Below are 15,325 nucleotides of genomic sequence, written 5' to 3' on the forward strand. Positions count from 1 at the left end.
CAGGACGAGAATCCTGGCAACATGGGATTCTGAAATCTCAGTGCTTTGAAGCAGCAGTGCCTTACTTATGCTATTTGTCCATCCGAAGGCGGAAAGGAAAATCCCATGCACAGTGAACCACTCACACGCTCTTAGCCCTTGCTTCCTTGGCTCAAACGACACACAAGACCATGCCTCAGTTCAAGCTGGCAGAGAAGTGCAACCCTACTGTGTACCTGGAATGAAATAACTGAACATTCATGGGCAGAATGATCGTCATCTGCATGGCTTCCTTTGCCCCCTTCCACCCCGGTCCATGCCCAGACCAGGCTTTCTGTATCTTTCCATAACAGAGCCAAGCGGCCTTCTCTACAGGAAGGGTTATTAAAGAAATCCATGCTCAGAACAATATAGCATTTTACCAGCATTTTGTTTGTGTTTGTTTACACAAATATTTTAGCAGTACCACTAAACAGTAACTAAACACAGCTTATTTTCTGTATCTTAGTATTAATCTGATGCCCCAGTTAGCCTTTTAAAAGACTTATTTCTGATAACTTGAAACCCTGTAGATACTTTTCAAAGAAAATATTTAAATACCATGTGTGAATTGGAATATAATTCTATGTGCACAAATCTAACATCCACTTGTTTCTTTACAGGCCCTGGCAGACACTAGTTTCTCCTCAGAGATGTATGATAATACAAATGAACTTTTTGTTAAACTAAAAGATGAACTGTCTGTGGCAGGTGGGTTGACCGTTGGTGTGGGCCTTGCAAGAATCCCTGTCACAGTGGACGTAGGTGTGTCTGGATCATACGCCTCCTCGTTCTTGAAGGAGTTAAGCAAGTACAACGAGAAGGTATTAAATACAATGCCTGTGTCACACAGTGCTCCATAATGTGTACCAAACACGTACGACCTTAATTGTATTAAAAAGTACAGTCGTAATTGAACCTTCATTTGCTTGTGTAATTGGAAATGTCTGATCAGTGGTAATCAGGTTTATTTTTCTTATTATGCTTTTGCACACAGAATCATTACAAAGGGAATAAATTGAACGACGAGACTAGAACCTATATCACTTCACCCCATCCTTTTTCCTGGTTAGCTGGAGCATATAGGGAAATACCTAGAATGGTATTGTTTTAAAGAGAAATAGCCAGACCCTCTAAACCAGACTTGGGAGAATTCTAAAGCAAGCCTTACTGTTCCAAATAGATCAGAGGGCTGGCATGCCGACTCAGTTTTTGACTTATTCATCAATCATTCACTACTAACTGACTATTATCCCGAGGGGCCAGACAAGGCTTCTTTGAAGAAAAAACACCTACCTAGACTGAGCTTTAAAGCCTAGTTCAAGTTCTCCAGATGAAGGGAGGCAGAATTGAACAGGAGGGTGTTCTAGGCTTGGGAAACAGCAGGTTCAAAGGTCTGGAGGTGACAGAATGCCTCACAAACTTGAAACTGAAAGTACTTCAGCTGGCTGAAGCACAGGGTAGGAAGGAAGAATAGGGGGTGATGGGGATGGAGAGGCAATCATAGCCAGAGAAAGATTATTGAACTGGTTAGAAATTTACAAAAATGTCTCAATAACATTGATTCCAGGACTGTGGTTTCTGTTGGGAATCTAAAAACTACTTTGAATGATGAAAATACAGCTATAAAATGAATTTATCAAATATTAATTACATCCTGGAGCTTTGCCACAAATTAGCTATTGATCCAAAAGGAAACTATTGTCCTGTCATCTGGCTGTCATGGATGGATGTGGGCTTTTCTAAAAGCAGGTGACCTCAAACTTTCAGTATCACTTTGAATCAAGGTTTACATTACCCAAAAGTAATGCCTGTGCATGACCTTCCTCCTCTTAAATCAATTCAGCAATACCCTGGTCCTGGTTTCCTATTCTTCTTCTTACTATATCAGGTTCCTGCTTTCTTTATTACTTAACAGTACCAGATCACCACTAACTAGAATGTAAGTTACATGAGGATGGGGGCCTCTCTCAGTCAAGAGTATGTCCACTGCTCCTAGCGCAGTACACATGAGTGCAGACACTTCTCAATATTTGCTCAATAAATTAAATACATAATCTTGGCTTTTGACAATATTTCTAAGCATAATTTTTATTCACTACCTAATTCTTGTATAGGAGGTTGCATAACACAGTGCTTTAATTAGGGCAGGGAGCTATTGGAGATGACAATGGACCAGGGGCAGAATAGAGGTGCTAAGTGAGGAGCTAAGTGAAGCACATTGTAGTAAGTAGCCCAGGTGAGTGTTGATGAGAACTTGACCTGGACAGGGCAGTGGGAACAGAGATGAAGTCATGGTGTCTCATATGTGTGCATAAAATACATTAACACTCAATTACATGTATATCTATGCTCATATGTTTATATGTAAATGTATATATTTCTCATAGCTGCTAAACACAGACCTTTTGCATTATCTCATATGGTGCCTCATTTGTTCTCTTCCCTCATTCCATGGCTGGTATTGCTGTGGGCAGAAATACAGCTTCATGAGAATTTACACAAAGGTGCAGACTGCTCATTTTAAGATGAGGAGGGACAACATTGTGCTTGATGAAGGAATAATGCAGTCACTAACGGAGCTTCCGGAGCAGTACAATTATGGCATGTACGCCAAGTTCATCAATGACTACGGCACCCATTATATAACGTCTGGAGTGATGGGCGGCATTTATGAGTATTTCCTGGTGATTAACAGAGAAAAAATGCAATCATCTGGTGAGTGGAAGGTGTATGCACACCGTGGTTGGTGCCTGCACCAGAGCATGGTTTGCACTTTTTGGAGCACTGACTGTGAGCTGTGTGTGGTCTTGTTTACTCCTCGTGACAACCCTATGAGGTGCTGTTGGTATTATTTTTAGGGGATTGAAGTCCAGAGGGTGAAATGACTTACTAATTAAGCTCTGCAAACCTGATTTTAACTCATACTTGTCTGGCTTCCTAAAATTATGTGTCTTCTATTTCACCATGGTTACCTCTTTAGTAATAAAGAGGTAATTTTATTATTCAAAATGTGAAAATTTATTTTAAATGTAGATTCTTAATTAATGGAACAACCATACTCGTCAGTGATACCGGAAAACTGGAGTCACCCCAATTCCTCCTTCTCCTTCCTCCTGTGGATCTCTGAGACCCCCCAAGTCCTCTCACCTGAACAGCTCTGGTCCATCTGCTGTTCTCCACACCCACCCCTACAGTGGGATGCTGGGCTCCCATCTTTCACTCGTGACCGCATCAGCTCCAATCCATTCTCCTCTATTGCCACCAGAAGAATCTTTCTACTTCACAGATTGTGATGTTATCACTTTCTTGCCTAATACCCTGAATGGCTAGGAATAAAATCTAAACTTCTTAGCATGGGATCATCACAGTCTCCCTCCAAACTGCTACAATAGTGGTTCTCAAAGTGTGGACTCCAGCTGGCAGCATCGGCCTGACCAGGGAACCCGTTAGACATGCAAAACCTCAGGCTCCTACCCTGAAGCTACCGAATGAGAAACTCTGGGAGTGGGCACAGCAGTCAGTGTTATGACAAGCCCTCCAGGAGATTCTGATGCTCACGAGTTTGAGAACCACTGACCTAATCAATGAATGAGCAGAAGGGGGAGAGATCTACCCATATTTCAAAGCCAACGTCAAATTCTTGGTTTCAAGAAGTTTTCCTGAGTGCACCAGCCCAGGCTGGTCACTTCTTTGTTCAACAAATTCTTATAAATTCCACACTGCATAGTCCTTAAAAACCAATTTTCCAAATGTTTAATATTTTTTCCTCATCTAGATTCAAGATCTTTAAAAGCAAGTATCATGCCTCATGCTTTTCTGTCTCTTTAATACTCAACACAGGGCTTAGTATGTAGTGAGTGTGTAAAACAAGACATGGAGTTTGAAAGGGGTATTCACTTGGATTCCTGGCTAGGGTTAAGCCATGGAATCCAACTAATTCCTCATTAGTTAAGCCATGTATCCATATATTCACTCTTTCATAAATCACATTCTATTGAGTATCTATTATATGTTCATGCTAGGGATACAATGGTGAGCAAATCTAAGTATGTTTCCTACCCTCTTGTAGCATAGTCATCTTCAAACTGCAGGATGCAACCCCACAGTAGGTCTGGTAATCAATGTATGGATCCCAAATGACATATTGAACAACAAAGGATAGAAGAGAAAACTTATTGCCTCAAGAAACTTTTGCCAGTTAAACATAGATGTGTATACATGTACAGAGTCATGATACAAAATAAACAATTTCATATGGATCAGTGTAAGGAAGAGTTTGACAAACTTAATTCAAGTGGGTCTTTTTAGAATAATTCAGAAACACGAGGAAGGAAAAAGAGCTAACGTGTTGAGTACCTATTGGGTCCTAGGTACTTTTGTGTATATTCTCACTTAATTTTCTGGACAACACTTGGAGGTTGGTGTTGTGATAGTTTTAGCCCTGAGCAATGCTGAGTCTCCTCAGGGAGGTTAATTACTCTGTCCAGGGCTGCAGGAACTTGGCGTCAGAGCCCTTGGACCCATGGTCTTCCCACCATGTGGTGATGCTTAAGCCTTTCATTTGGGCTCGGGCCCCCGTCTTTGGTGTTGGATTCCTAATTAATTGCCTGGGGTATCTGGTGGTCCCTCCTCTTTACAATCTGTGAGGCAGAAATGGGCTTTCGGTGTGGTTAATATTCAAAAGGAGCCCACCAACAAATTGTCCCAGGGATAATTACCTCAGCTCTGTTTATAGAAAACCATATGTCGATAATAGCACAATTTGCTATTTGCGAAGAGCTGATTTTCTATAAATCTGGAAAGTTAGTGTTGCTTTTCTATAAATATGGAAATGTGCTAATCATCACCTCATCTGCTGGAGACCGCTAATAAATCAGAATGTCATTTACATATTAACCTACCAAGAACAAAGACATCTACCTTCTTTCCCTTTGACAAATGGAATCATGCACATCCTCACTCCATGTTTGATGTTTGTCTAGTTTCACTTTGTCTCTTGCTCATCCCCTATCTCTCTCTCACTCCATTTCTTTCTCAGTGCCTTGCTCTTCCTCTCAACCCATTTCTCTGTCTGTGCTCTTTGTCACTGTCTTTTTCTCTCCATGTACCTTTAATCTATGTGACTTTTATAATATTTATAGTCTACTAAGCTCTTATTTCTAAGGAAATTCTTGTGAGGTATATACACTCATGCTCTCAAAGAGCTGGGCTTGGTATGGAAGGATTTAAGTGAACACATTGGCTGATTTGCTGTCAGGGGATCTTTGGTCCTCGGGTTTGCCTCAGATCCTCCCTGGGCCTGTCCCAGACAATGCACATAGCGGTAGCTCTAATGTGTTCTTTAGATAAAATGCTTCTCCCCCAAAAGACAGCATGAAACCAGGCATCAAAAATCTTGTGAAGTCTTGGATGTAGGGGAGGTGATGTTAGACTTCAGTGGGATCCCAGATTCTTCATTGTCTGTGGCTGACAGCTTTCTACCTTCCATAGGAACCAGGATAGCTTTGGGCTTGAATTTCTGGATTTTGATTTCCCCCCCTTCTTCATCCTCTCTTCAGAGATCTTATTGTTTGTCTTGGTATCAAGGTGTGACAAAGAGAATAGTGATTCACGAGTCTGGCCTCTCTGGAGTCTGGCTCAGTCACAGAGCTGATAATTACCTTAGACAGGTCAAGTACTCCAGTAACATTGCTCTGGTCATGTATGTTTCCTGTCTCCCTTTGCACATGCTGTACTGTCAGCATCCAGAGAACTTCCCTCTCTTGCCAATCTGACAGAGTCAACTCAGATGGACCTTGTATGGCCATCTCCACCTCTATGATGATACCTGTCCAGACATCCCTCCACCCCTTCTCCTATAGTTTTGTTTCTTTATACATTCATTCTTTCAACCATGTTTGTTGAATTTTTATTATGTCAAGCAAACGAAATCAATATGGTCCCGGTCCTTACAAAGCTCATGATCTAGTATAGGAAACAAAATAAACAGCTCACAATCCAGATGTCATCTTGGTTCTTTCTTTACATCCTGCTCATCAGTAATATCTGTTGACTTTACTTTTTTTTTTAATTTATTTATTTAGGTTTTAGATTTTATTTATCTTTAGAAGGGAAGGGAAAGAGAGAGGGAGAGAAATATCAATGTATGGTTGCTTCTCATGTGTTCTCTGCTGGGAACTGGCCCCTGCTGGGAAGTAGCTTGCAACCCAAGCATGTGCCCTGACTGGGAATTGAACCACAATCCTTTGGTTCGCAGGCCCGTGCTCAAACCACTGAGCTACACCAGTCAGAGCTGTTGACTTTACTTTTAAGACACATGTGGCAACTGTCCTCCCTCCTCTATTACCATGTAGCTAGTCTAAGTTAGCCTAGTTTTCACCTGGACACTGCTGGAGTATGGTGGACCCCCTTCCTTCCTTCCTTCCTTCCTTCCTTCCTTCCTTCCTTCCTTCCTTCCTTCCTTCCTTCCCTCCCTCCCTCCCTCCCTCCCTCCCTCCCTCTTACCCTCTTTACTTTCTTCCTTCTTTTCTTCCCTTGCTGGTGTCATCATTCTTGTTCCTTTACATTCTAACACACCAAGTTTACTTCAGCCTACAGTTGGATATTAGCTGTCTTCTCTGTCTGGGCTACCCTTTCCCTCTGATGTTTGAATAGTTGTATTCCCATATTTGGATATCAACTTAAATGCTACTTTTTCAGAGGGGCCTTTGCTGATCATGTAGTCAGGTCCCTCTTTGCTATAGAACTCTATTTTAATTCTCCAAAAATCACTATTTATTCAATAGTTACCATTGCTTATTATCAATCCCCTCTTTCTAGAAAGCATGGTTCACGAGAGCAGAGACCTCATCTCTTTTATTCATCACTATATATTCATCTCCTATAACAGAGTACATCATAGTATGGCCTTGATAACTATTGTTGAGTGAACGAATCAATATGTAACTTCAGACTGTGAAAAGAGCTACGTAGGAAATGAACAGGTTGTAGAAATAGACATTAACTGCTGGGGGAGGGGCATGAGGAGGGGATGCTTACATAGCTTAGGAGGATCTGGGAGAGTGTGAGGAGGTGAAATTCAGACTGAGATGAGGTCCAACGGTTAAGCAAGAGACACCAAAGACAACAAGGGAGGTGTCCTGAGCACAGTGGACAGCCTAACCCAGAGGAGGGAATGTGTGGCTGAAGCTTGTGGAGAATGCCAGGAGCTGAGGTTGGAAGAGGCCCAGATGGGCCTCAGAGGGTCTTCCTGGTGCTGGAAAGAAGTATGGACCACATCTGCTATGTGATAAAAGCCACTGTAGTTACCAGCAGGGAAGAGTTGGGCCCATGCATGCACCAGCAGGTCTACCTGCTGCTACGCAGAGCACCCATTAGATGGGGTGAGAGTGGACTCAGGAAGGAAAGCTGGAAGGCCCCTTGCTGATGTCCAGGTGAGGAATAAACCATGGAGAGGAAAGAGTATGACAGAATTAGGATAGATTCTGAAAGGAGAATTCAGGTAATTTGCAGATGGCTTAGGTGTGGGTTGTGAAGAGTAAATTACTCCTTTCTCTAAATTATATTTCCTCTATACACACATATACAAACACACATGTGCATGCGTGCACACAGATGCACACACATTGGGGTGAGAAGAACATGATGCGTTTGTGTGGGGGTGCCAGCTTCCGGGTAGAGCTATCCTGCAGGCTTCAGAATGATGGCTACAGCAGGGGCACTGTAGCCAAGAGAGGGCTCCAGAATATATATTTTAGAAATGTATACGTTATGCCAATTTCAATGACATATGTGCCTCTGCTGCTGGACAGTGAACTTCTACATACAAGTTTTATGCTTATTCTGGTATTTTTGCACCTGGCCAGGACTGGGCCCATGGTGAGTAAACTATGAATACTTGTTGAGCTGATTTAAATGAACCCTGCTTCTCAGACTACTAATTCTCCATCATTTTGCTTGACTGTTTTCCCCTCCTCCACCTGATGCTTAAATGTGGGCATCCTTCACTTCTCCCCTTCATGTGAGTGACCCCACGTCCCCATCTGAATCCCTGCCCACATTGCAAATGCCTGAGGGCGTCTCTACTAGGGAGCTGGGACCACCAGGCACTCACATCCTGTCCTCCTCACCCACCCCCTGCTGTGCTCCTCTCCCAGAGTTCTTTCTGTCAGAGATGTCACCAACATCCCCCCTCCCGCCTCTGTTTACTGGATAGAGAGAAGTGGAAAGATAATTGACAATCCACTACATGCTAAGCTCCCTATTAATCTTTCCATAATTGATATGCCTTCATATCAATCTTTTCACTTAATCCTTTTTAAACTTTTTTTCCAGTTTTACTGAGCTATAAGTGACAAGATCATACATAACTGTAAAGACAAATTAAAGATTATAATTAACTGATAAGACAAATACAACTGTAACATTATTAAAGTGTATAACATGACAATTTGATGTGTGTACATATTGGGAAATGATATCCCCATCAAGTTAATTAACACATCCACCACTTCACGTATTACTTTTTTTTTGGGGGGGGGAGAACATTCCAGTTCTCTTCTCTGAGCTCATTTCAGTTGTACAACACAGTGCTCTCACCTGTGTTCCCCATGCTGTACTTTAGACCCTCAGACCTTACCCGTCTTACAGTGAGAGTTTGCACCCTCCTACCAGCCTCTGCCCCCAGCTCCTGGCAGCCACTTTTCTACTCTCAGTTTCTATTTGACTTTTTTAGGAGGTTGGGGGTGGGGGAGCTCCTCATGTGAGTGATACCGTGTGGAATTTGTCTTTCTCTGTTTGATTTATTTCCCATAATGTAATGCCCTACACATTGTCACAAATGGCAAGATTTCCTTATCTTTTTAAGGCTGAAAAATATTCCATTGTATATCTACACTGCCTTTTCTTTATCCATCCATCTGTCGACTTAGGATGTTTCTCTGGCTTGGCTATTGTGAATCATGCTGCTATGAATGTGAGAGTACAGATGTCTTTTTGAAATAATGATTTTGTTTCCTTTGCATATTATCCCAGAAGTTGGATTGCTGGGTTACATGATAGTTCTATTTTTAATTTCGTGAGGAGCCTCCATACTGCTTTCCATAGTGGCTGTACCAGTTTGTATTTCCACCAACAGGGGGCACAGGTGTTCCCTTTCTCTTGCCAACATTTGTAACCATTTATTTTCTTGATAATAGACGTCCTAACAGGTGTGAGGTGATATTTCACTGTAGTTTTAATTTGTTTTCCTGGTGACTCATGACGTGGAGTCCCTTGTCATATACTCGTTGGCCACTTGTACATCTTCTTACTTAATCTTCCTATGACTTTGTACAAGATGATAGTTTTTTTTCCTTCTATGGATAAAGGGACCAAGGCTGAGAAGTCCTATCACCAGCATATGAAACATACATGTGATGGTCTGAATTATGGTCCAGGCTTCTTTCCTTTGTATTCCAGCTGCTTTTGTCAGGACCCACAACCTGGGAATAATTTTGACTTTTCCTTCTCTCCTCCCACATGCATTGTTAGTCACCTCCTCAGTGTCCACAACCTGTCCCCTCCCATAGTGACTGCTGCTCACTATGCTGCGTCATGCTCTCTCTGCAGGTTCCCTCTAGCCAAGCAGGTGTGTGCAGTGAGAAAAGTATCAAAGCTTTGGTGAATGTGCTATAAACACCTTCGGGACAAAGATGGTGGTGGTCTGTCCGAACCATTCCCCACCCTCCGCTGTTTTTTGTCAATGTAGGTGGGTCCTGACACATTTGTTTCAGCTCCTGTGCCCTTGGTCTCTCAAAATGCAACACAAAATAGTTTCCTATCACTTAAAACACCTAAATAAGTCTGATGAGATGCTACCAACAGAAATGCGGTAATGGAAACAATGCATGAAATATAAAGTAAACTAATAGTCCTCAAGACACCAAAGGTTGATGATTCTGTCGTTTTTGGCCACATTAAATGGGTTGTGCAAAGACCTTACAGAAAATGACTTCTATTGATTTTTTTCTTGTGAAGGAAACCAGTAGCACTTGGTGGCCCCGTAAACGCTAGCAGGCAGTTGGGTGGAGAAAAGAATGCCCAGTACTTTCTTTTCTTTACTTTCCACATAGGCTCTGCCATTTAAAAGTTAATAGTTCACATCTCTGAATCTCATTTTTTTCCCATAACTAATGTATGGATAAGAAGCTACTTCAAAAGGCTATTATGAGAATTAACCAAGATGATATTTTTAAGAGCACTGTGATAAGTAAAGCACTGTTTAAACAGTAGCTACTGTTACAGGTTACAGTTTTAGGTGTGGTCAGTGGGTAGCAAAGTCAATTTGATCAGGGTCAGTGAAATGAGAAATATGCTGGTGATGTGACAGCAAGACCCCCAGACTTTGGGGTCAGATACCTCTGGGTGGGGGCCTGGGTCCTACCGTTTAGTGGCTGCATGACCTTGTTCAGGGTGCTTACTTTCTCGGAACCACAGTGTCTTTAAGACCTAAATGAAATGACAGCAAGGGTTTGTTTGAGAATAATTCCATGTGCATTATGCATAATAAATGTTTAAACAGATTTTTTCCTGTTAGTGCAGAATATTAGTATAACTATATTTGGTAAAAGCGTAGTTTCTGTCATGAGATGTGTGATCACAGGCATGTTATTCAATGATTTTAAGTCTCAATCTCCTTGCCTGTTAAGTTGGAGATATTAATGACGTTTACCTCACAGGGTGGTTATAGAGGGTGCATGACCTTATCTACAGAAAATATTTAGGGGAGACGCTAATAAGCATTCAATAAATGTCAGCTCTTAAAAAAAGGCTCTGAATCAGATTTCCTGGATCAAATCTCACCTCCACCACATATCACCCATGTGACCCGTGGGCAAGTTAATTAGCCTCTCCATGCCTCAGTTTCCTGCTGTTCTTCTAAATGAGGCAACAACAATATATACTTCATAGGATTGTTGTGAATGTGAAATGAATCAGTCTATGTGAGCACGTTGCCCAGTGCCTGGCATGTAGTAAGAGTTAAAAAATGTTGCCTATTATTGCTGTGCTATGTTGGAGTTATTATCACCATGTTTCTTATTCCCAGCCTTCCAGTTATCTCTGTAGTACTAACTGTCCCCTCATCTGTAGAGTGGGGATAGTAAGGTGGCCTATCTCACAGGGGCCTGCAATTGGTCAGCTCGGAAACAGTGCTCAGATGGAAGGGAAACCATTAGCATTGTCTGGCCTGCTGTGGCCAGTAGTCCTGCCGTAGACTTGGAGCCTCAGGAATCATGCTCCCTTCCCCACCTGCCCATTTCTTTGATCAAGGTCATTCATTTCTGTCTCTAGAGCTTCATCCAGTTTTGGAGGGATTGCCCTTCCCATTTATCAAGGTCACTTTGAATTCTCATCACTATCTTTCAACGTGTTAACAACTCTGCCCAAATCTGTGCCTGCTTTCCATCATTCCTCCCTCGATAGATGCCAGATAACAGTGACCCTGGAAGGACCCTTTCAGCTATTGTTACCTTCCAGCCAGGGCCCTTGAACCAGCTGGTCTACCACCTAACACACAGGGCAGAAAAGGCCACAGGGGCACAAAACCTGGCTAAAGTTTGTGTTAAGTACAATTCTATGTTCTCTTTCTTCCCTTCCTTCTTCATTCATTCACTCATTCATTTAGCTTCATGCAAAAAAAAAACCCACTTACTAAGCACTCACAATATGTTAAGTAGGCACTGTCTAGATACCAACAAGGTTTCTCTCATTGCGGGCTTATGGCAGGTAAAGTGGTTCCTCTTTGCCATAATTATCTGGATTATGGTCAGGGGTGATTTATTACAAGGACAGCCAAATGGTTACCGCCTAAAATGAATGAACAATTTAGTTGTTTTTCCATTGTAATTAGAGTTAACAGAAATATTTGGTTTTAATAAAATATATTTACACATAATAACTCCTAATATAGGTAAAGTACAATACATTCACATCTGCTTTAGTCATGCATTGGTTTAAATGTTGATCGCATCCATAAACACCCTTGCAGGGACACTCAGGGTAATGTTGGGCCAAATAGCTGGACACAGTCATAGCTCAAATTGATGTATGAAAGTAACCACCACAGGAAGATAGGTAGCGGGGAAAGCTAGAGGCAGATGTAAGTAATAACTGTCAAGACAGGTGTAGGAGTCTTGCACAATGATAATAGTTTATGCAAATGGGTGACAGAGCACTCACTGAGTTCTAACTCTGTGGCAGGCAGCTGCTGAGTCTTTACACCCATGCCATCTCATCCACGCCTCTTGGTGGTACTCTGAGCTGTGTGTTGCGGCCATCCCCACTTCATGAATGAGGCAAACAAGGAACTGAAGGGGGCAGATAATGTGTCCAAGGTGACACCATGGGTTAGAAGCAGAGCAAGGTTTGAAATGAGGACTTCTGCTTCCCATTTCAGTGCTACTTCTGGTATATCTGGATACTTTATTTCACTTACCTTCTCCTTAAAAACCATTAAACTGCTTGTGATAGTTTTGAAAGTGGTTAAATTGGGTTTTAGAGATAACTAAGGGAGTAGTATACTCAAATTGATCCCTAAAGACACTTCTGGGCCAGTCAGACCCATTGTTTGGGAACTGTAATTGGGAGAATTGTTAAAGGTAAAACTGACCAGGTTGTGGTCATCTGTTCTGAAGCGGAGGTACAGTCAGAGATGCAGGAAAAAGCATGGTGTGCTGACACTCGGGACATGAAAAGAGGTGCGCCTCAGACACAGTGCCTAAGCCAGTGACATCAGCTGGTTTTAATGGCAAATGCCACTGGGACTGCTGAGTCGAGGATTATGTCACCAACGAGGGGCTCAGCCAGGAAGTGCTGTGATCAGTTGGAGATGTCTGTCAGAGGCGGAAAGGGGGAACGAAGGCCTCTGGGCTGTGTATTTCCTATTCCTTTATGAGGAGGAGACAAAAGCAGCCCAGATGATTAAGCTGTGTATGGAGAGTAATGGGGTGGGACAGATGTATAATTTAAGTCCCTCGAATTTCTCATACTTTCCATCACATTTATGTGTAAAATTGCTGTTGCTTGCTTATCATTCCCTTTCAAGAAGTTTCCCTTGTTACCCAAAGTAGGAGGTAGGAAACACTCAATCTCTGAGGAAAGCCCTTCCCAGAATCTAATTCCCATCCCTCCACCCATTGGTTCAGGCATCCATTCACTCATCCAGTAAGTATTCACTGAGAACCTTGATTTCTGGGCATACACAGACCCCTGCCCTGGAAAAATGTGCAGCAAATTGGGGGCTAAGAACAACACAATGTAATAAATGCTTAAATAGAAATAAATACAGTAGAAGCACAAAGGAGGGATCGACCACCTGTTTCCCTTCTCTTTTTCTAGACTCCAAAGACATTCAGACCTTATCTTCCAAAATCAGGAGGAGTAGGAGCTTGTCTGATGAAGAAGGGAGTTGGGGCTTTCTAAGCAAACAGAGTTTTGTGAGAGTGGCTGAGGCGGCAAGGTGAGGAGTAGGTGACAAGTGCCCAGGCTCACCCCAAGGTCAGACCCTGTTGTGGAGGGCTTGCCCTGGAGGCCAGTGCCTAAGTGAGAGCAGTCCTGTGGCTGGATTGTGGCAGGGAGTCAGGGTTGGCCTCCAGGCAGATTGACAGGTTGCAGCGTGGCAAGCTGCTGGAGCTCTGCAAAGGTGAACGTTAAGGAGAGGAGGGGCCCTGGCACTGGACAAATGGCCAGCATTCAAGTGAGCATGCTCTGGCCCTGCCTAGCCCTTCCACCCCGCTGCTCAGCTTGAGCTTCCTATGCTGAGCTACTTGCTGGCTCTTCAGCTTATTCATACCTACTTTTTCTTTGTGGCTTTGCAGAAAGGAGCCTACTGTTCCTTCTACCTGACACTATATTCCCTTTCCCTCCCCGTCTCCTCTTCATCTGGCTAGTGCTTACTTATACTTGGGTCTCTAGGTAGACAGGACTCTTCCAGGTAGTCTTTCTATCTCCCGAGTTCTAGGTGGGGAGTCAGTCTTAGTGCACTGGGACTTCGCTCTATGTATCACACTATTGCAACTGCCTGTTTCCATCACGCATCTTGTTAATGGCACGTCCCACAGTTTTGCCCAGAGGCTGAGGCTGCCCATAGTGAAGGCTTAATGTCTGTCTAGTTGGGATGGTTCAGAATCCAAGTCAATGTATGTTGGACATCCTCTGATGCTTTCCTGTAGAGTCAGATTCTTAAAAAGTCTGAACTAGATGGGACAGTGGCGTGAGCAGGAGCCTGATTGTGAATAGTCTTATATTTACAGCTAAGCAGTCTGAGCTGGCCCAGAAGGTCTTTTGCCATGCCTGCTAACCAACCAGTCACCCTGAACAGACAGGCACTAGATTCTAACAGGCTCCAGGCTTTATCCCCAGTTACCATGACAACCAGGCTTCACAGTGATGGATGGTATTGATTGACTGACAGGCTCCTGGTGTCTTGGCTCTGTCCCCACTCCCCTTAAGTCATTTGCATACACATGGAATTGAGAGATACTCAGTACCATCCTTCTGATTTTGTCTTGATTTTGAATTCTCCCCTCTATCACAGAAAACAGGCTCAGCCTTAAAGAAGAAAAGGCGTGACAATGTCAGAACTACTCTCACAGCTACCCTTAATGCTCCCCCCTGTAGGTGATGTAATGTGTCGTGGAGAAAGTGGGCTTTGGACATTGACTTTCATTTAATCCCAGTTCTACGATTTACTTATTGTATACTTTTGGGCAAGTGACTGAAAATATCTAAGCCTCTATTTATTCATTTCTAAAATGCAAATAAGTTGTACCTGTTTGTGGAGTGGCATGTGGCCACAAAATAAGAGAACACATGGAAAAGCTTTCCCTAGCACATAATGATGCTTATCAAATGTGGGTGTTCCCTGGCCCTTCTTCGCTCACTCACGGCTCAAGAGCTCATACTGCAGAACCAAACTCCACAGCCTCCTTTCCTCTCTCATTTTCCAGATTCAGAATCTGGAATGAAGAACCCAATCTCTGTTTGCTGCAGCATTTCCAGCAACAGTAATAATAGTAATATTTGACCATTATTGCTAGATCTGACCCAGGTACTATCTCTGGCCCTTCCCTGGCATGGCTTCTCTCATTTAACTCCTGCAACAACCCTAGGAAGTAGACACCATTAAAATCCCCATCTTACAGATGAGAAAACTGTGGCACAGGGACCTTAAACAGTTTGCCCGGATAGTAAGTGAGCGTGGCAAATTCCAGCTCAGGTCATCTCCATTTCAGAGCCTGGCCCCCAGCTACACTGCCTCTTGTCA

General features: G+C 42.9%; 1 protein-coding gene across 2 annotated transcripts in view; it reads left to right on the top strand.

The window, feature by feature from the left end:
* Positions 1 to 15,325, top strand: part of C8A (complement C8 alpha chain) — a 56,259-nt gene that overhangs the window by 24,283 nt on the left and 16,651 nt on the right. For both annotated transcript variants that reach the window (XM_037148530.2, XM_037148531.2), the window contains exons 6-7: positions 642 to 842; positions 2,496 to 2,736. In XM_037148530.2, the coding sequence (XP_037004425.2) occupies positions 642 to 842; positions 2,496 to 2,736 (442 nt within the window). The remainder of the gene's footprint in view (positions 1 to 641; positions 843 to 2,495; positions 2,737 to 15,325) is intronic.

Source organism: Artibeus jamaicensis, unplaced genomic scaffold (assembly GCF_021234435.1).
Source record: "Artibeus jamaicensis isolate MK-2021 breed Jamaican fruit bat unplaced genomic scaffold, CSHL_Jam_final scaffold_1019, whole genome shotgun sequence".
NCBI classification, from domain to species: Eukaryota; Metazoa; Chordata; class Mammalia; order Chiroptera; family Phyllostomidae; genus Artibeus; species Artibeus jamaicensis.